This window comes from Phoenix dactylifera, chromosome 7 (genome assembly GCF_009389715.1).
Source record: "Phoenix dactylifera cultivar Barhee BC4 chromosome 7, palm_55x_up_171113_PBpolish2nd_filt_p, whole genome shotgun sequence".
Taxonomy (NCBI): domain Eukaryota; kingdom Viridiplantae; phylum Streptophyta; class Magnoliopsida; order Arecales; family Arecaceae; genus Phoenix; species Phoenix dactylifera.
Window position 1 is genome coordinate 4984207 of NC_052398.1, and position 20602 is coordinate 5004808.

Consider the following 20602-nt stretch of genomic DNA (forward strand, 5'->3'; position numbering starts at 1 on the left):
ATTTCTCATGGTCAACTAAACATGCGGCATTATATATTCAGGTATCAACTTTTCAGGAAAAAAAAATAAGTGAGAAATTTTTTTCCAACAAACCAAACAAGTCCTATGATAATTATATATCGAGATGTTGCATATTGATTCACTTTCTTCAGCTTTTTAGTTGTCTGTCCTGAAGTAGGTTGTCATGGTTACCGACACCAAGGCTCTCAGAAATAGCATCAGCAAAGGCATGAACACTGTATTTAACTTCTCACAACCTTTTTATTTAGTGGATATGTAGCTTTCAATACATTATATCAGAAATATCATGATATGTGGACAAACTGATAGAAGATACGGTTACTTTTAATCATGATGCATGAATATTCAGAAAAAGAATATTGAGAGAACAAGCAACATCAGGCACGGGAAATAGAAGCAGCTAGTGCACCATGATACTTAACTGGCACCAGAACCATGAATCCATAATCTTCCTTCTGGGCCAATAAAACATCTTCCCAGATATATTCTTGCATCCAAGCCCCTCCATCTTGAGGCAGGTCGGTGTCAAAAGATACTTGAGGTGCTGATGCTAACCATAACTGCAATGCCCCCTGTGAAGAGCTAGAGACAGGTACGGTTGCTAGCATCATCATAAATAGCAGCAGCAACAGCAGATGTGCTCTCATGGCTAAAACTTTTCAACTTTAACTCACACCACCTGACTGCCCCTCTTAAGCACTCATCCAGCTTTATTTAGAATCCTGACATATCACTAAATCATTCTTCTATAAATAATGTCTGGACTGAGAACCATGATCTTGACCCATCTAATGCTAGACAGAAGTATTTCACCAAAGATGGATGTTTCCTTCAAGCTCTTCCTTCCCTCACACCAGGAGCATGACCTGTATTCAACAGAACCACTATTTTAGCACGTTCTTGTAATCAGGCACACTTTTTACATTCACATTCTTTATTCTTTAAACTGGTAATGAAGGAAGAGAATGTATGACATTCAAAATGCCACTAAGTGCGACAAGATGATGGAATAAATAACGGAGGATGAAAGGTTATGAAAGAAAATAGTTTGTATCACTAAGCTGAAAAATAAAGCATAATCATACATAGAATTCAATATTTATGAGAGAGCTTAATTCCGAGTTTAAAATTTGGTACTCACAAGGACAAAAGTTTCAAATAGGTGATGATGGACAGACAGCAAGGTAATTCCAAACATATATGGATGGCAAAGTGACCCTGTAGCTTCAGCAGCAGATAAGAAAACAATATAATATTGGTATTATCTTTTAGATACCACAATGGGACATCAGAGCGTAAATGATTGCTAGCTGGAACACAGCTTAGTTTCTTGAATTTTGGACTCCCGAAGACAATTTAATATGGTTGAATCCCAATTTATTATGCTAAGAAATATCGGATATATAACGATCATCCTGTAAGTTCACCAAGCAAAATGATACATTTTAGGTATCACTTGAACTCTTCCAAAGAAATACCACCATGGAATTCTAAACAATTGCTTGCAATCCACAAAGCAATCAAAGATAATAGGAAGACACCATCATCATGTTAAGATGCGTAAACAGTGAAAGGAGAGACACTAGACAGTTTCTCAACAGCCATGAGGCCATAACAGAAGCTAAATGTCAAGGCATTCTATAATAAGATATCTTGGACTGCATTATCATCCATGCAGTTTCGCATATAGAAGCTGGTGGTTCTAATGTGACTAATGTCATTTTTTTTACCTTTTGACAGTATGGAACTATTATGTAGGCAATATAATTATAAAACCTGAGCCTCTGGTAAATGCACTTTAATATGCTCCACCATTAAATGCATCATCTTCATCCGTAGAAAAAAATGGAAACATGCAGATATACTCCAAGCAATGCTTTTAGCAGGCATCCAACAGCATTTTCTGTGAGACTAACAAATAAGCAATACAATGAATATTCGTATTCCATCTAGAAAAGTTTGCTCTTAGGGTGGAAGTCCAGCGGATGCTTGTTGGTAGTTCAACTACAAGTTTAGAGTGTTTCACCAACTGCCCCAAACTCCGTGGCCATTTTGGCTTCTTTTGCACCTTGGGCATGTTAAAAGCATCAATCTATAAATTTACTATACAGTTGGTTAGATCTTGCATGCTGCACTTGTACCGTTGCTATTACAGCTATAAATGAATCGATATTCCTGATTAGCAGACATCAATATGCAGCAACACATATCATAGAGATATTGGATGTCCCATGTGAAGGGTTAGAACAGGGAAATCAAAGTAATATCTGATAGAACCTCGAGTTTTTTTTAAGTAATTTTTTTTGGGTGAATCTGTGTATCGGTTAATTGTCGCATTTAGATAAGCAGCCGTAGAACTTGTTGAAGATTGGACAACATAAAAAGCAATGGCAGGTTATACACTACAACCTAGACATTTTCCTTGTTATCACGTGGAATCATCTTTTCATAGTTTCTTACTATATGACCATACAGGAAACTCATCATATTAGTTGGATGAGTTTTACATATGCACCATACAGTTCAGGGTCCTATTTTTAGCGTGTATCATTTATAAACATACGTTTGGCCTAAAATCCTACTAGCACATTGCATTTTATCCAGCATTTGCTCCAAAGTTGATGGCATGTTAGGACAAATACATGAGCAAACATGAAATGATAAGTAACTCCAACGATGCAAAGAGAAATCACCAGAAAGTGCTAGCAAATTGGATAATTATTAAAGATAGCTATGCCACCAGAAACAGAACCAGCTACAACCCTGAAGAGAGTGTATAGAGGAAAATATTTTCTCAACATATCCCAGTTATGGAAAAATCATACCCATATAACTCAAAAAACAGTTTTTATTGGATGAAGCTGATTTGAAGGAAATTGTGTTTCCCAGCAGCAACAGGAAATATTTGTATTTAGAACATTGCTTGTTTCTTTGCTCTTTATCAGGAAAGAAAACAATTGGAAATCATAATATCAAAGTATGAAACTGTAGAAACAAACGGACATGCAATCTATGGTTTAGCACATAAACAGGGACCAAAATGTTAGGGAACAGAATTGCTAGTATCTTCCATTAAAGCAGATCAAATCACATGATTTCATTGCCATATGTATTCTTAATATCGTTAATTGTAATTTACAAACAGAGAAAAGGTAAGGATGTAAAAATAAGATTGGCATACCTATTTATTTCATTAAGTGTGCTGATCCTTTAAACTTCTGAAGGAATACCTTTGATTTTATATCAGCCTACACAAAGAATTTGCCTGAGGTTAAAATAAAGCTCAATCTTTTTCACAATTATCGGGAAAAAGCTTATTGCACCAGATCTTGCAGTTAGGATTTGCAGTGCTTGCGGACAAATTACAAGGCCCTCCTACAGTTTGCTACTATCACTACATAGGCATGCATTTGTCCTACATTGTACACCCAAATCACAAAGTTTAGCTTTTTACTGGCAGCATTTTGAAGAATATGCTGAGAGAAGCCATATGGACACAAATTTTCAGAAAAAGAAAGCAAAACATACCTGCCGGATTGGCTCGGGAACACGAAATTTGCAAGACAATTTCACAATCCTGATGGCAGAGTTAAGGGATATCCGATGGCCGGTTGATATATAAATGGGTTTTGATGAACTAGGACTGGATCGCATTGCCTGAAAAGGACATTAGTTCAGGTGAGGGAAGACAAAAATTCAGCATAGGTATAAGCCCCAATAATCACAAGATAAAAATATATGTAGTATATGATGGAGTAATCACAGCTTAAGCATCATACTGGTTGGATCTCAACAGTGAATGCTATATTTTACCTATTACACTGATGTAATAAATCTTACTACCAATATTATCCTACGGTTGGCTTTTCTGACTTGTCGTGCATGGTTTAAGCTTCAAAAGTTTGAGACTGCTGACAGGTGTTGTATAACTGCTTGATACGTAACAAGTCGATCTATGAATTTTTTTTATCCATATGTGGATATTTTTTGATATTAAATGTTCTAGGAAATACATGCAATATTCGATATTTTTAGGTGAGGTGATGATACAGAAATGCCTAGAACAAATAAATTTAATTTAGGAAACAACAGCTCTAAGAGCCTTCTATTTTCATGCAAGGTTTGAGAACTTAGTTTTGGTTTCAGTTGGGTTTGTGGAGTTCTGTTTCAGTAGTTTTGGCGATTTTGGAAGTTCGTACCAACTATCAAAGCTTTCGGTCAAAAAGTTCAAGAAAAAATCAAATAAGGGAAAGTAAGCCCCAAAAAATCATTGCACAACATTTTAAAGAAATTTGTTTGTTATATGGGCTCTTTATTTGTGTAGTTTTGACAGTTTTGAGCTGAAGATGACATTATGTAGAAGTGAAATTCATTGAATATGCTACTATTTTGTATCATGGGTGTATTTTATTTACTTATTGACATTATTCAAACATGTTACTTCAGAAGCTTTTTATTCAGTTTTGCATTTTAAAAAATTTCTTCATTTTTAGAAGAATTAACAAGTATATTAAATGTCGGTATTCCTCTCATAGTTTTGAGGCTAAGTGACTATTTAATCAAATGCATGCAATAATATCATTGTCTTTATTGATTTGGCTATGGAAACATCTTGTAGTTACTTGTTCTTTATTCTTATAAAGTACTATACTAGCTAAATAAAGGCCTTTTCAAAAGTATGACTTATCAAGGATTATGTTTAATACTTAATAGCCTATGTACTAAAACAATTTAAAAAATGATCCCACTATAATGTTAAACACTACAAAAGATTTGTAAACCAATCTATGATCATTTCAGTGTGTTTCGGCTGAAACTGGGCCGAGGCTGACCGAAGCCCGAAACTGGGAGTCAATTTTGGTTAGTCTGGGCCGAAATTGAGAGGTTTCGGCTGAAATGATTGGTTTCGATCGAAACTCAAAACCTTGTTTTAATGATGAGTACATAACAGTATAACACAGAAGAGCTGTATAACAGAAATGGAAGGAAAAAGTACTTGAAGATCAAGATAATATCTACACATGCTATACTGACAGATTATAGATGCTCTTACCACTCCCCATATATTCCCCGACTTCCCGATTAATGGGATCAGATCCTTGTCACAGTTTTCTCTTGCTTCTAGACATTGCCTCACACAAGACTGAGTAAGGCCATCCACATGATGCAACTGGCGCACAAAAATGGAAAATATTAAGGATTTATCATAAGGAAAGTCCATTATTGCCAAAAGAAAAATTCCACAACATGCCAAGGGGCTAATGATTCAAATGGAGCAGGTAGGGTCTGGGCCTGGCCAGAGCAAAGCCAGCCTGAATCAGTTTCTGATATAGGAAATGGACCATTACTTGGCCCATATATTCAGTGAATTCAGGATCAGTCTACAATTTATGGGTCAAACTAGACAAATATGTACTATTTTCTTGGGGCAACAGGGGTCAGCCATAGTTTAGCCTATCCAAGCCTGATTTGTTTGAGAATAGATCTACTTCTGGGCACCAAAAGCAACAGGAGATCCAGATTAGTATTTGTCCCCAACTGATCCAGATTAGGTTCAATCCTACCTGACTCACCTGCAGCACTACAAGGGGTGCGGCTGATTATTAGAACAAAGAAAGGCTTGTAACATAATTGATGCTAACTAGACCCATTCACTTTTCAAGAAGATTTTTGAAAAAAAAAATTGCTTATGATATTCTGATATCATCAAATTCTATGATGAAAAAAGAATATTCCTTGCACACGTTTTGTTAGACTCACACTTATTATCAAAAAAAAATGATACTTGAACATAATATGAAAAAACAACTGCAGGGAGAGTTCTTGACTTGTTTTTAAGAAAATCCACCTGCGTAGTTTTCTTTAAAAAACAGAGAGAAAGAACGAAAAGAAAAGTAGTTCTAATATGAGATGCTCTCCCGTGATGAAAACCCCTAAAATGAGAATGTCATTATGCTTGTAACCAAAAGTTCCATCCATTTGTGTTGTCTTTTTTTTTAGCACAGCTATAAGTATCTATGTTTTGTTACATCATAAGCCATGATAATATGGACATACATCCAATAAGCGATTGTATGCATAATGTGTACTCATTAGGAAAGTCTAGCTAATTCATCCCAATAAAAGGTAGCTTTATTATAGATACACTTTATAACTTCAATTTTTTTCTCCCGTACGATAAACTTTCCTTGTTTTATCTTTTAACATTTTTAAGCCCACAGAAAGTCACATTCCTTTACATACTTAAAACTCTTAAACTCTTATTATCACCAAAATAATACATTTAGTGGATAAAAGGTAACATACTTGCTCTATATCATCCATGATCTTACTATGTAAGTATTGTGAATGACAAGTAGGATCTACTTACATTTTTTCCTATCCCAATAGTAGGAAGATTAGCAAGGACACCAAGATGGCAAGCCAAACCAAAACCTGATAGACGCTTTCAAGTTAGCATTTTTCTTTGTGTAAATATGATGCAACAAAGATAATAAAGTCCTAAATTGATTACTGCAAAGGAGAAAAAATAAAAAAGCGAATTCCTAATTGATATGCCCCGATACTGCATTTTTCTAAAGTATTTATTTGTTTTGATCAGCACTTGAAATTCGCCCTGCATCAACATAGGGATAGTCGAGCTCCAAGATATGAACAAGACTAATACTGAAATGCAGTTATCAAATAAGTTTTTCTTTTAAGGGTTAGCAGGAAAAAAAAAAAGGCAAGATGGTTCATACAAGTGCTTCCAAATGCATAGCAATAATCATGTAATGTCGAACATGAGCAAGGCACATCATCATTTGTCATCAGCAAAACATTGTACTATCTTGGATGACCTTTTCTCTAAGTTGCTAAATAGTTTAGCATTACTAGGTGTCGGTGTGCAATGTGATGGTACAACGATGAATCAGAGGACAGTTGGAAAAAAACCATATATAAAACTCACCTCGAGGATGAAGCAACCCATTGCCATCAACCATCAATAACTGTCAACAATGATGCAGATCCAACATTGTTGAGTTAGGCACCTTTTGTGTCAAAACTAAATCTGGCAGTCACTAGCATAAAGAAACCTAAAATTGCAATTATGATCCTAAGATGTGGTAAGTGAGTATACTGTTCCAGAAAGATGAAAATGGATAAAATTTCAGAACGAAATGCCATTAAGTAAAATTTTTCACTAGCTACCTGGTCATGCTTAACAAATGGCAACCAATTTACACGAAAATAAAATCTCTGGATTTTAGTAATTAAATGGTTATAGCTGACTTATGATTAGATGTAAAAAGATATTGTTGCAAACTTGCAACTGTCAAGATGATGGTCCATTAATCCAATAAGAGAACTTCATCCAAACAAGTCTGACTTGCTTATGAAGTAGTTGTCTAATTGGGGCACAAAAGTTTGATATAAAATAGCAGTCCTGTAAAGCCAAACCTTCACAAGCAGTATCTAATGGGTTGGCTGTATAACTGAGTTTCCAAATCAATGTCTAAAGCAGTAAAGCATTACTAAAAACATGATATATTACAGTAACAATATTTTGGTACAGTTGTAACTTAAAACTTCAGTTGAGTCTAAAGTATTAGACCGTACTTATTATTTCTGAATCAGAAATAGTTGTTAAAGAGAGACGAAATTAAGTAGCTGCACATATGAGTGCATGAATATCACATGCTATGTAATAGTTGTATAACAAATATGCATAACCGCATGTATGCATCCACCCCCTTCCAACACATGCAAGCATGAGCCACACCTGCCGACAAGGATACATACGCGCACATATGCGTACATGCATGCATGCAAACAACCAGATCTGCATAAATTCAGTATTTTTTTCCCTTCTAAAGGAGATATCTGTTTCAAACCATTGTCTAGATTGATTTCCTAATGAAATTTGATCTTATATTTTTCCTTATATTTTTATTTTGTATTCATGTATTGAAATTTATAATTATTCATGAATTTGGATCGTCAAAATAAGCAAGAATATTACTTGTATGCAAAATGCCATGCATGGATACTAAAACAAAAATACTAAAACAAGGTATTCATTCCTTATCTCATTCTTGATTATATTGCAATGGAAGGATCTCTTTTTTCATTTTTTGCAAATAACTATTAAATTTTTCATACATAATATGATTAATAGATTCAATGGATTTGGGTAATGATTACTCATTTGATATGTCAATATGTAAGCACCTGCTCCATTGAGTCAATAGAGAGATTCCATCTACCGACACAAGTTAGTCAACTCCATTGAGTCTCTGCACCTGCTCTTTCCTTTTATTCTAGTTTTATAAACCCTTACTTTGTCAAAACAAAGTTTTGGCCCAAGACATCATACATATGTGCATATAAAAAACAGCTAGATAATTAATCCATCCATCACTATTACAGCTGAGGTTAGCAAACCAGAAAAAGTCAGAATTTCACCTGAGGGTAGAAAGGATGAGCATTATGCTTCAGTTTATCCAAGAGTCCTAGAAGAATTGGAGCCTACAATAATATGACAAAGTCATGATATTAATCCCAGCACTAGCCATATAGCTTATATGGATGTCCGATCAAACAAAAACAAATAATGAAACTAGTCACACTTATAAATTAAAAAACTCAGTAAAACATGTCAGGAACCTTCTTTGGCTCACAAGGCTTGATGGATTCTTTTCTAATTTCATTCAGTACGATGTATGCCTTCACTAAGTTCAGGAAAAGTATACAGTTCTCATTCCATATGTTAAAAGAAAATGAACAAGGTATTGCCATATGTCCACCCTTGAGCAACTTGCTGAAGATATAAAAAGAATCAAATTCTCAACAAATATTATACTCCACAATGATTGAAATCACTGATACTTCAAGTAATATTAAAATTGTTAATATTCACTCTCTCTTGTGGTATTGGTAACTTCAATCATTAAAAATTCAGCTTGGAATGTAAAAGTGGGACTCATTAAACACTTGACCTTTTTAAAATTGATAAAATGTTGTTTGGAGATAATGCCTTAAGGGTGTACAACTTGGACAGAATCATAAACACCTCAGCCTAGTAGCGAGTGAGGTTGAGCCCACAACCCAAATGCAGTGGGTTTCTCATTTAGAGCCACCTTATATATAATTTGGCCCATGGCCAAAGCATCCACAACCTCACAGAAAAAAAACACCATCATCTACTTGATCCCCACACACTTGAGCCACTAACCAACCAAAGTAACGAGGCACCACCAATATTAATGCGTGGAGGTATAGCAACTCTAGCAACCATCAATTGGACCAGCCCCTATCGAATCAACAAATTCTGATAAGTGGTAATATGCAGGAAAAGGATCTAGATGCATCATCAACTAATAGAAAACGCAATTGCGGGAAAGAGGTTATGCTTCCATCGGTGGGGAACTGAACACTTGAAGAATAAATGAAAAAACAGCTATATAGAATTGTAACTAAAGAGGTTGCCTATTTAGACAAGTTTCATCCTTGGGTTAAGGATAGATTTATAGATAAGAAAAACATTATGCATCACGCTTTTGATTTAGAGAAGTTTATGATACACATAAAATACATAAATAAATGCATGAGATAGCATATATGAAATAGTTGTGGGCTGACTAATGAGTTTCCATTTGTGATGAACCCCGACCAAGGGTCAAAATCAAGCTATTATTTCTTAGCATTTCATTGGATGACTTGACTGATGGCATTCTAAAGGAAGTCTTTGGAAGATAAGAACCTGGAAAGAACTAAACCGTAATATGTGCAATTCAATATAGTAGGATTGCTAATAAAAGTGAGAAGCATATGATGCTTATGGGACAGGAGTGCCTTGCAATGACAGTTTTTGCTGTCATATCTATAAATAATCATGTCGGCCAATAAATTAAGACATTTAGAACTTGGTAAAGTGGATAACCTGAAGAGGTGCTACTAAGGCATTCTATGATCACCTCATGTCCTTGAGACTGCAGGAGAAAATCTTATATAATAAAATTGATGTGCATGTCAAAATACATAAAGTATTGCAAATTTGCAAGTTCTAAAACAACAAGAGGTGGTAGAGTTGCTTAGACAGGCCATTCATATCATTCTATAACTGGATTTAGGCATGTGCATCACGTTGATCTATGTGCAATAGAAACTACATCACAAAACATTATTGATCCAAGAACAAGCAACATAATTTTCCAGGCGATTTATACATCGTCAATACTTTTCCTACAGAACAGAGGAAAATCTGGTTACATTGATCGTTAATGCATAAGTATGAATTTTTGAGAATGACGATGGGAGTGTTGCTTCATGAAAATTCTAAATCCATGAGGATCTGAACTTGGAGCTTCTCTCCAATGAGGAGAGGTGTGCCGGCCATCCAACCCAAGTCTTGTCGGCTATTCATAAGCATGATGAAAAAAAATAAAAAAGACTTGTTATGATAAAAATTGGTCATTTTGGGAGCAACACATAATTGAATATAATAAATAAAGCTACCTTGAAAAAAAGAAATACTTTAAGAAAGAAACTTTAAACTCATACCTCTCTAAAAGCAAGAAAACCAGGAACATAAGGAATTTGCAGTTTGGTAACATCAAACTCTTCATGGACGACATTCAAAGTATCAGCATCCAGAATTACGAGAGCAGCACATGCTGTAGAAGGGTCCTCTTTTAAGAAGCTGATATCAACCCCACCAATATACTTTAGCTTCTCAGTTTTAAAACCTTCTAGTGAACTTGAGTCATGTGATGGTATTATCCATGTGAAATCATCTTCAACAATCAGTTTTCCCTTGAGCAGATCCTGTGCTCTGCATGCCAAGTAACTTGTCAACAAAACAAGAATAAATACAAGCAAGCTCTGCAGATCCTTGCTGCAACAAAAGCACCACCCATTCATTAACAGAGTTAAGTTAGGAATTAAAGGCAAAGGTATACTCAATCCAATCCTGTCGGCACAACGAGAAGGTGCTTCCATTTTCTCGAATGGAAGGATCATCCATTTGTGTATCCCAAGATTCTTCAGATATACTGATATAGCATGTTGATCAATTAGTTTGGCTGTATCACTGCATGGTGTTGCCTGCAAGGACAGGTTGAAATGTAATAGACTGCTATATCAAGATCTCATCGAGATCAACTAGCATTACTGAACAAATGCACATATTCTCCTGAGAGTTCTGAGTTTATCTTCTATCTTGTAATGAGATTACAACTAGATCTCAAATTTCTAAATAAATAAATAACAACAGCAATACACATTACTCCATAACCAAAGCATTATTAAATATTGAAAGTATCAAACATTTGATGGGAAAAGAGCTGGACTTATATTTCATCAGCGACCTGCCCATTTTCAAAGATACTGTGCTACCAGAGGTTAGCTACGATTCTGTTCGCATGAAAATTAATGTTTCCTTCAACTTTTCAAGACATTCAGAGATAGAAAACCTAACATTCTCATTCATCAGTATAACAACCAAAATTTTCAATCAAGTCCAAGCAAAATCAAACGATTTAACTTCCTATAAACTAACACTCCAATTTACACAGCAAGAACAATATCTATGTCATGAAATTCTTAAAACAAACATCCATATGGCACTCCCTAATTCAAGTGGTATATGTAGTAGGATAAGACTCGTACAGCAGCATTAAACTCGATTCCAAGATGGTGACTCAGGACACGGAACCAAACTATACAGTTAACATCTGCCAGTTCTTGCTTTCTTTTGTTGCGAGTGAAAACAAAAAAATAAAAATAAAAAACACCAAAGAAGGTGAAGCAGATTGCAAATAGAAATTCGAACCGGCAGTTGAGAAAATACGCTTACAGCAGGAAACTTGCCGAATCTCGAAATGCCACGCCTCCTACCTACGAAAATTTTATGCCTGACCATCAAACTTTTTCAAGGAATAAAAAAGGGAAATAAATGCAAACCAAATAAGCGATTACGAAAAAGAAAAATACTAGGATGGTTAGCTCTTGGGCCAGGCAGAAAGAGAGAGTTTGCGGGTTGGGATGCGATGATCAAAATACCCAGAACTTTCGGCGGTTCACGCCAGAATTTGCTCGTTTTGAAGGCTGGACAGGGCACGAGGAGGAGGAGGAGGAGGAGGAGGATGGCCCAGGGTTTCGCAGCGGATATTTATTAGGGTTTCTGGAAGTCTTCAACGGGATGCCAATCGGAGAGGTATGGAGCTGAAGCGGGGTCGGGAGTCGCAGAGGAAGAGCCGAGACCTTCGCGTCGTAGCAGCCCATGTAAGAAAAATCATCTTTTAAAAAGGATTTTTCTCATTATTGCTGCTCCCTCGCTCACATTCAGATGCATAAAGGATTTACTTCAGGGACCGCTGATGGACCTCCGAATAGAGAGAGTGGGACGCACTGGCTACTGTCCAGAGAGAGAAACTCTGGTTCTAGAGAGAGAAGCCACTCAACGGCTACTGTCCCTAGTTGTTCTGCAGCCTAACGGCTAGTCCGCACGGCCACCTGCTTCTCCGGCGAGGTCACCGGCGGCCCTCGGCGAGGCTTCCTCCGTGGGGGGGCACGGGAACTTACTGCCGGCTGAGGAGGGGCCGTCTTTTCTTCCCTGATATCTCTGTTTTTCTCTAACTCTCTGTGTGCAGGTCTGGGGACAAGATTCGCCGGAGCTGCGCCGATGGATCAGCAGGCGGGCTCTTCGGGGACAACGATAGATGCGGCAGCGGTGGCGGGCAAAGGAACGGGCGAAGGTCCGGGGACAAGCCCCGCCGGAGCTATGCCGATGGATCAACAGGCGGGCCCTTCGGGGACAAGGACATACGCGGCGGTGGTGGCCGGCAAAGGTATGGGCAAAGGTAAGGGTAAAAACCTTGCGGGACGGGGGGAGACATCTAGGGCTCCGGCGAAGCTGGGGCCATGGGTGACTCACTGGCCCTCGGAAGCGGATGTGGCTCGGTTGAGTCGCCGCTTTCCGACGGTTTTCGAGCCGTCGGAGGCGCCCATTGAGGCCGCTCGCAGGGAGTGGGACGGCCTCTCGGTGGTGGTCCGCAGCCTCGGCCGTTGGGTGCCGGCCGAGTGGGTGGCCAAGGATGTGGCCACCCGAGGAAGATTGGCAGGGAAGGTGGAGGCGGTGCCGCTTGCCGATGACCACCTTGCCCTGAGATTTGGGTCGACGGCCGACCGGGACAGAGTGCTTAATGGCGGCCCATGGGTGGTGGCGGGGCAACTCCTCGCCATGGAGCCGTGGATGCCGGAGTTTGTGCCGGGGGAGGTGCCTGTGAAAACGGCCGCTGTATGGCTTCGGCTACCCCGGCTCCCGCCGGAATATTGGTCGGCCGCGACCATACTGGAGATAGCGACCCAAGCGGGGCGACCGCTCGCCGTTGACGGGGTGACTGAACAACGGCGAGCCATGGGCTTCGCCAGGGTGAAGGTGGCGATCGATGCCACCTAGGGGTGCAAATGGGTCGGGTCGGGTCGGGTCCTAGGTGACCCCGATCCGACCCGGTTTTTTGTTCGGGTCCCAATTTTGGACCCGGACCCGACCCGGTTGAAGATCGGGTTGGGTCGGGTCGGGTCCGAGTCGGGTTCGGGTCGGGTCCGGTTCCGATTCGGGTCGGGTTCGGGTCCGATCGGGTCCAATTTTTTTGTGCTTTTGGAAAAAAAATTGGGCAAATCTAATTTGGTCATATCATAATTATGAGGTGCTGGGTGACCCATGACTTGAAAGACTTTGCAATTGAGCTCCAAAACAGATGACCCATGACTTACTAACTAAGTCGGTCTACAAGCCAAATTTCATATCACACTATTTTTTATCTATATGACTGATTGGACGGAACTCGGTGTCTCCCAGCTCCCCTCTCACGAGGACAAAAAAAATCCCAAACCTTCTTCCAAAATCCAATTCCATTACAGAAAACTGGCACATGACCCATATTCAGTTGCAGTGTTCCCTCACTTTCTCCCTTCAAAAGTTAAAAGAAACAAAAACCAAAAAACAGAAGGAAAAAAAAAAAAGGCAGCTACCGAGACACCAGAGGTCTCAACAGTGTAATAGATCTAGAGAGAATCCTGACGGGCCGACGTTCCTTTGGATTCTGTGAACCTATGCTTGTTGCTATCCTCCCACACTGACCAACAGTACCACAACCCACGCCAAAAAAAAGAAAAAGAAAAAGAAAAAGAAAAGACTTTCTTTTGCTTTTCCTCTCTCTCTCTCTTCGGGTCCATTCGGGTCGGGTCGGGTCCGTTTGGTAAACCCAGACCCGACCCAGAAAATGATTCGGGTCCAATTTTAGGACCCGACCCGGACCCGCGGGTCCTAAAATTCGGGTCGGGTCGGGTCTACGCGGGTCGGGTCGGGTCGGGTCACGGGTCGACCCGACCCATTTGCAGCCTTAATGCCACCGAGCCCCTTCTCCCGGGGGTTCTGATTAGGGGGAAGACGAGGGTGCGGTGGCAGCCCTTCGTCTTCGAGAACATCGGCGACTATTGTACCGGTTGTGGCAGGGTTGGCCACTTGGTGAAGGCGTGCTGTCATTCGGCGCCGGAGCAGACGGAGGAGGTGGGGGTGGACTTGGGGGCTTCTCAAGTAGGGCAGGCGATGGGAACCGGGGAGGTCGACCGAGGGCTGGTTTTCGGGCCTTGGCTTGTGGCAAACCGTCCCCGACTCCCACGAGGGCCGCCGCCGCCGCCGCAGCTGCCGCGACCGGGGAAGATGGCCGAGCCGAAGGCCAAGGCGCCCTCGCCTCGGCCGCTGACTCCGGAAGACCGGGATAGCCCACTGGTCGAACCGCCTCCGGACCGCGACGGTTGGCAGAAACCGGCCAAGATTGCCCGTCGCCACTCGCCGCTGAAATCGCCGATGGAGGGGGAGGGCGACGGAGCATCGAAAGCCTACCGCGGCAGCAACCGAGTCAACTCGGTGTTTCAACCCCGTGTTGGCCTGGTTGACCCGGATGGCGGGCCTGCTAAGCCTGGGCCGGACGAGCTTTGGGCTGGCCCGGTCGTGAACTCCGGCCCGCAGATCGTCGCTGGTGGGACCACAGGCCCGTCGGGCAAGCGGCCCAGGGATGATGGGCCGCGGCTCGACAAGGGCCCATGGGCGTCCTTTGGTCTGGGTAAGGCGCGCGCACGTGCGTTGCGCGTGGTGCGCACAGCACGTGCGTGCGCGCGTGTCGTTCGGGTACTGGGGGCGCCCAAGGGAGCGCGCGATTCAAATGGGTCGCGCGCGCCCAACGGCTCTGCGACGCGCGGGCCTGGCGGACTGCGTGGGGCCTGCGGGCTGCGCGAGTCTGGCGGGCCGCGCGCGCCTGGCGGGCCGCGCGCGCCTGGCGGGCTGCGCGCGCCTGCTGGGCCGAGTGCGCCTGCTGGGCCAGGCCTGCCGGGTGGGCCGCCCATGCTGGCTGGGCCCCGCGGGCAGGTGGCTCCGAGTGAGCCTGTCTGTGGGCAGGTTGACCCCGGGGATGCTCTTTCGGGGCTTGGTCCTTTCCAGTTTGGCCTTATGGCCGAGGGTAGGGGCCCGGCGAGTAGCCATGATGTGACGGAGCCGGGGATTGTAGGAGAGAGGCTCGGGTCACCAGGAGTACTGAGTGTGCCTGGACTGATGGACACCATCGAGGATCCAGTACGGGGGGCAGCTACAGTATTCTGGTTTGGTTCCCCACACCAGGTGGAGGAGAGACCCCGGCCAGAGGCCTCTCTGGCAGGCACTGGAGTTACAGTATACCCCCTGCAGGAGTCTTGCCCGGGCGAGCGCGACCTAGGCGGTGGGGCCCACGAGGTAGGGGGTCGGGTTTTAGTTAGCCACCCTGAGGCTGAGCAGCTGGCTCAGGCCGCCCGGGAGGGGATGCCCCGGGAGGTTAGTAGGGAGACCAGAGATGACCGGGTAGCGGTTGCAGGGACTACCAGTACACTGGCGGTGGATCATCCGACGGTGGTGCAGAGGGTCCGAGCGGCTGTTATGCGGGCTGTCTCCGGAGTGAGTGAGGATGACGGTCAGCTAGGGGGGATGCACTCCGAGGTAGTGTTGGACCCGATGGCCCAGGGGGTGGATGAGCCTGTGGCCGACCTCTCAGACTTTTCTCCATGAGGATCCTAGCTTGGAATTGTAGAGGGGCAGGTAAGCCGTCCTTTAGGACGTCGTTCAGGAGGTTAGTGCAGATCCATAGCCCAGAGATCTGCTTCCTCTGTGAGACGCGATTATCTGGTAACGGACTTCGTTGTGTGCAGCGTCGTCTGGAGGCCGATTGGGAGTCCTATGCGATAGACTCCCAAGGGCTTTCAGGGGGTATTTTGGTATTATGGAAGCGGGGGGTGGCGTCTGTGGATGTCTTCCACAATTGCCCCCAACAGGTTATCATGATCATTACCGAGCCTGATACGGCTCCATGGGTTTTGTGTGGGGTGTATGCGAGCACTGATTATAGGAATAGGAGGGTTCTCTGGGACGAGATTACTAATCTGGTTGTCCAGGGGTTTTCGACCATGGTGATAGGTGACTTCAATTGTATCTTAAGTGCGAGTGAGAAGAGAGGGGGACGACCCTTCACCGATACAGTAGATCGTAGAGAGTTCCGAGATTTTGTGTCTCAGAATGGCTTAGTGGATCTGGGTTTCTCGGGACCGCGATTCACGTGGTGTAACAACCAGTCTGGTTTGACTAGGGTGTGGGAGCGGATTGATAGGGCTATGGCGAGCCCCGATTGGATCATCCGATTTCCCACCTACCAGGTCAGACACTTATCCCGTATTGCTTCCGACCATTGTCCACTGTTGTTGTCAACAACTTCGGATACTGGCCATCACAGCCCTTTCCGTTTTGAGAAGGTGTGGTTGTCCTACCCTCAGTCCTGGGATATCGTTCGGGAGGCATGGTCCTTGCCGGTACACGGCAATGCCATGCAGAGGGTATCACGAAAATTGGAACTAACTAAGAGGCGGCTCCGCCGTTGGAACCGCGAGGTTGTGGGAGATATTTTCAGGAAGATGGAAGTGGTAGAGGCTGCCATAAGCAATCTTCAAAGCAGGGAAGATCAGGAAGGTGAGCTCCCGGAGGCAGACATGATTAGCCTACGGGGTCTACTTGCCGATCATCACTCGTTGCTACGGCAACATGAGGTCTTCTGGAGACAGAAGTCCAGGGTCCAGTGGATAAGAGAGGGAGATCGGAACACCAGCTTCTTCCACCGGACGACGGTCATCAGGAGGCAGAGGAACATGATTCGTTCCCTGCGAGATGGGACTGGTCGTCAGGTGGAGGGGGAGGTAGAGGTTAGTCAGGTACTGCTAGATTTCTTTCGGTCCAGGTGGACGAAGGATAGAGATCCCGGGGATGTTGGCCAGCTCCCGAGGGCGGATACGCAAATCGGAATGTCGGAGAATGCACTCCTGGTTCGACATGTGACAGGGGAGGAAGTGCAGGAGGCGGTCTGGGCCCTTGCAGGGGACAAGGCCCCGGGGCCGGACGGCTTTCCACCTTTCTTCTTCAGGAGATATTGGGGTGTCATTCGGGTTGCAGTGGTGGAGGCAGTACAGTACTTCTTCAGTCAGGCAGTGATGCCCGATGATTGGAGAGCTACCTATGTCGCGCTGATACCTAAACGCCAGGATGCGAGGGAGCCTAGCCATTTCAGGCCCATCAGCTTGTGCACAACCCTTTATAAGGTGGTGGCAAGGATAATGGTGGGTAGGATGAAGCATTTGCTGCCAGGCCTCATTTGCCAGGAGCAAGGTGCTTTTGTGGGGGGTAGGAATATTTCTGATAACGTCATGCTGGCCCAAGAAATGATGTGGGATTTGCGACGGGCCTCTAAGCGAAGAAGCATGATGGATGTCAAGCTGGACATGGAACGAGCTTATGATAGGATTCGGTGGAGTTTCTTAAGACGCGCTTTGGAGTGCTTCGGTTTTCATGAGACCTGGATTGAGTGGGTGTTGGGGTGTGTCCAGGGGCCGAGATTCTCCATCTTGATCAACGGCACGCCCTCCTCTTTCTTTAGGTCTACGATGGGGCTTAGACAGGGATGTCCGTTATCCCCATACTTGTTTATTATCTGTTCAGATGTCCTGTCTCGGGCTCTGCGGGATGCTTGTGCTAACCGGGAACTGGAGGCGTTTGTTCCCGCCCCAGGGTCTCGGTCTATATCGCATCTACTATTCGCAGACGATTGCTTACTCCTGGCCAGGGCGCGGGTAGAGGATGCCCGTGTACTCAAGAGAGTTCTGGCGGAGTACTGTGCTAGGTCGGGTCAGAAGGTTAACCTTCAGAAGTCAACAATCTCCTTCAGCCCTAGCACTGAGCATAGAGTCAGACAGGAGATTCGGGGGTTACTTGGGATGCCGGCTCAGGACGGGATCTGGAGTTACCTGGGGGTACCCATCACGGGTCAGAGGTTACGGGTGGCGGAGTGTTCAGGTCTGGTGCATAGGATCCAGAGCAGACTGGAGGGGTGGAGGGCATCTTCACTTTCCATGATGGGTAGATTGACGCTGATTAGGTCAGTGCTAGCTTCCATGCCTGTCTACCTCATGGCCAACACAGTAGTTCCGAGAACAGTGCTTATGAGGGTTGAGCGGCTACTTCGGAGCTTCCTGTGGGGGTCGTATGGAGGGGGTCACGGGGTGCATCTAGTGGCATGGGAGAGCGTTTGCCTACCAGTGAGAGAGGGTGGCCTCGGGGTCTCGTCTCTGGTGGAGCGACGTGAGGCGCTGATTGCCCGACATGCAGCTCGATTCACGTTGGAGCCACAGGGATTCTGGAGTCAGACTATGGCTACCAGATATGGCCGTACTGGCACTGCAGGGGCGGTCCGCAGTGGGCGTCGTTGCTCATTCATATGGCGAGAGATTGCCAGATACCTTCCCATGGTTGAGGAGAACACTAGATGGTTGATAGGAAATGGGCAGAGTATTGATGTGGTTGGTGACCCATGGGTGGGTGCCCTACCCTTGAGATGTTGGCCGACTATGGTTGACATCGAGGCAGTGGAGGGACTGCGGGTCTGTGACCTCCTTGTCCCGGGCGGGGGTGCCTGGGATGAGGATAGGGTAGGTTACATGTTTGGGGTACACTTGGCTGAGAGGGTTAGGTCCCTTCCGATTCCGGGATATGCGGGTCCGGATACCCGGGTGTGGAGCACGTCGTGCAGGACCGGAGTGAGGGTGGGGGACCTCTTCCGTGTGCTCCGGCCGGAGCATGAGCCGGGGCCGGATTGTGCCTGGGTCTGGCGCCTAGGCCTCCATCCGAGGATCGCACTGTTCTTATGGAAGGTCGCTTGGGTTCGGCTTCCGACAAGAGCAGTATTGAGCGCACGGGGTTTGAGGTTGTCCTCAGAGTGCGGGGCATGTGGAGTTGAGGAGTCGGTGGACCATGTACTGTTTCAGTGCAGATGGGCGAGGGCGGCGTGGTGTGCGGCGAGGCTGCCATGGGATGGTTGGACCCAGGGGGACCAGTTCTTACGAACTATCCGCTGGTGGTCGGGTAACCCATTGACTCGCCAAGAGGCGGTTAGAGCGACCTGCACAGCATACCAGATATGGCTGGCTAGGAATGCTCGAACCTTTGGCGAGCAGAGCAAGTCGCCCAGGCTCGTGGCGGAGAGCGCCCGGGCGCAGGCGGCAGAGTTTAGTTGTGCGCTTTCCTTAGACGGACTTTTGATAGCTCGGGATATCTGGGGTTCCCCTCCTGCCTCGGCAGCTTCCCACACGGTGTTTTTCACCTGGGAGCCCCCACCCCCAAGCTTCCTCAAAGTCAATTTTGATGGGTCCGTGCTGGATGGTGGCACGATAGGTGGAGCGGGTTTTGTTATTCGGGACCCTACCTCCAGGGTTGTGGCGGCAGGAGGCTGTCAGGTATTTGATTGTACGGTCCCTGGAGCGGAGCTGAGAGATGCCTGGGCGGGCCTTCGATACGCTCAGCATATGCTCTCAGCTAGATCTGTCATCTTGGAGGGTGACTCGGCTACGGTCATTAGTTGGATCCAGGGAGGTCTGAGAGCCGGTGCTGCCGACCATCCCTTCGTCCGCGATATCGGGTTGATCATGAGGGACGGAGGGGTGGTCCAGGCGAAGCATGTGTTTCGAGAAGCCAATGGGGCTGCGGATTGGGTGGCCACGTATGTGGCCAACCACACCGGGAGCACCTTATGGGCTGGGGACGGGGAGCTGCCTCGGGAGCTCCGGGATGTCTTGTTTTCCGATTTTATTGGGTGTATCCGTACACGTGTTGTATAGATCGCCCGGCTTAGCAAAAAAAAAAATACTCAAAAAATTATTATATCATCTATTATCAATTTTTTATTTAAATATTATGAATTATTGTAATTTTTGTCTGTGGAAATATCGTAATAGAAATTTAGAGTAGGTGCCTCTTCTTTTTTTTTTTCTTTTTTGGTGAAAGCGTAGGTGCCTTTTAGGAGTTTAGTCCAAATATTGCAAAATTTTCATTTCAATCTTCCATGAAGATATTGCACGTAGTTTATTGTGTGTTGCTTGATTTTATGTGAAAAACGGGTGGCATAAAAACGATCAATCTTTATATTTGTAATTTTTTTGGTCCGTATTAACATTAAATAGCAACTGATAACTTATT

General features: G+C 44.4%; 2 protein-coding genes across 18 annotated transcripts; one reads left to right on the forward strand and one right to left on the reverse strand.

Annotated features, from left to right (window-relative positions):
- Positions 1-237: 237 nt before the first annotated feature.
- LOC103721183 (endonuclease V) lies at positions 238-13400 on the reverse strand. 17 transcript variants are annotated; one of them, XM_039128035.1, is made up of 11 exons: positions 12064-12959; positions 11858-11898; positions 10962-11106; positions 10564-10849; positions 8467-8529; positions 6971-7010; positions 6392-6456; positions 5075-5191; positions 3550-3678; positions 3203-3269; positions 238-887 (listed from the first exon to the last, which is right to left on the reverse strand). In XM_039128035.1, exons 3-10 carry the CDS (start codon positions 11024-11026, stop codon positions 3207-3209), a joined length of 828 nt encoding a protein of 275 aa, XP_038983963.1. In that variant the 5' UTR covers positions 11027-11106; positions 11858-11898; positions 12064-12959; the 3' UTR covers positions 238-887; positions 3203-3206. The 17 variants fall into 17 exon arrangements, 16 of the variants coding, with proteins under 16 accessions (XP_038983963.1, XP_038983966.1, XP_038983961.1 ...); XM_039128038.1 differs by having other exon boundaries at positions 10564-10834; positions 11995-12959; XM_039128033.1 differs by having other exon boundaries at positions 11995-12959.
- A 2009-nt stretch (positions 13401-15409) lies between these two features.
- Positions 15410-20244, forward strand: LOC120111393. Its single transcript, XM_039128441.1, has 4 exons — positions 15410-16007; positions 16125-16132; positions 16243-19642; positions 19802-20244. The coding sequence occupies exons 1-4, from the start codon at positions 15410-15412 to the stop codon at positions 20242-20244; spliced, it is 4449 nt and encodes a 1482-aa protein (XP_038984369.1).
- The last annotated feature ends 358 nt before the right edge of the window (positions 20245-20602 follow it).

Excerpts from the sequence above, each read along its gene's own strand:
- LOC103721183 (XM_039128028.1), bottom strand. The coding sequence starts at position 11,923 with ATGGTCAGGCATAAAATTTTCGTAGGTAGGAGGCGTGGCATTTCGAGA. Across the intron at positions 6,457-6,970 it reads TGGGTTGCTTCATCCTCGAG|GTTTTGGTTTGGCTTGCCAT; the intron begins GTGAGTTTTATA and ends AGCGTCTATCAG. Across the intron at positions 3,679-5,074 it reads CGGGGAATATATGGGGAGTG|GCAATGCGATCCAGTCCTAG; the intron begins GTAAGAGCATCT and ends TGTCCTTTTCAG.
- LOC120111393 (XM_039128441.1), top strand. The coding sequence starts at position 15,410 with ATGCTGGCTGGGCCCCGCGGGCAGGTGGCTCCGAGTGAGCCTGTCTGT. Across the intron at positions 19,643-19,801 it reads GCAGGCGGCAGAGTTTAGTT|GTGGAGCGGGTTTTGTTATT; the intron begins GTGCGCTTTCCT and ends GTGGCACGATAG.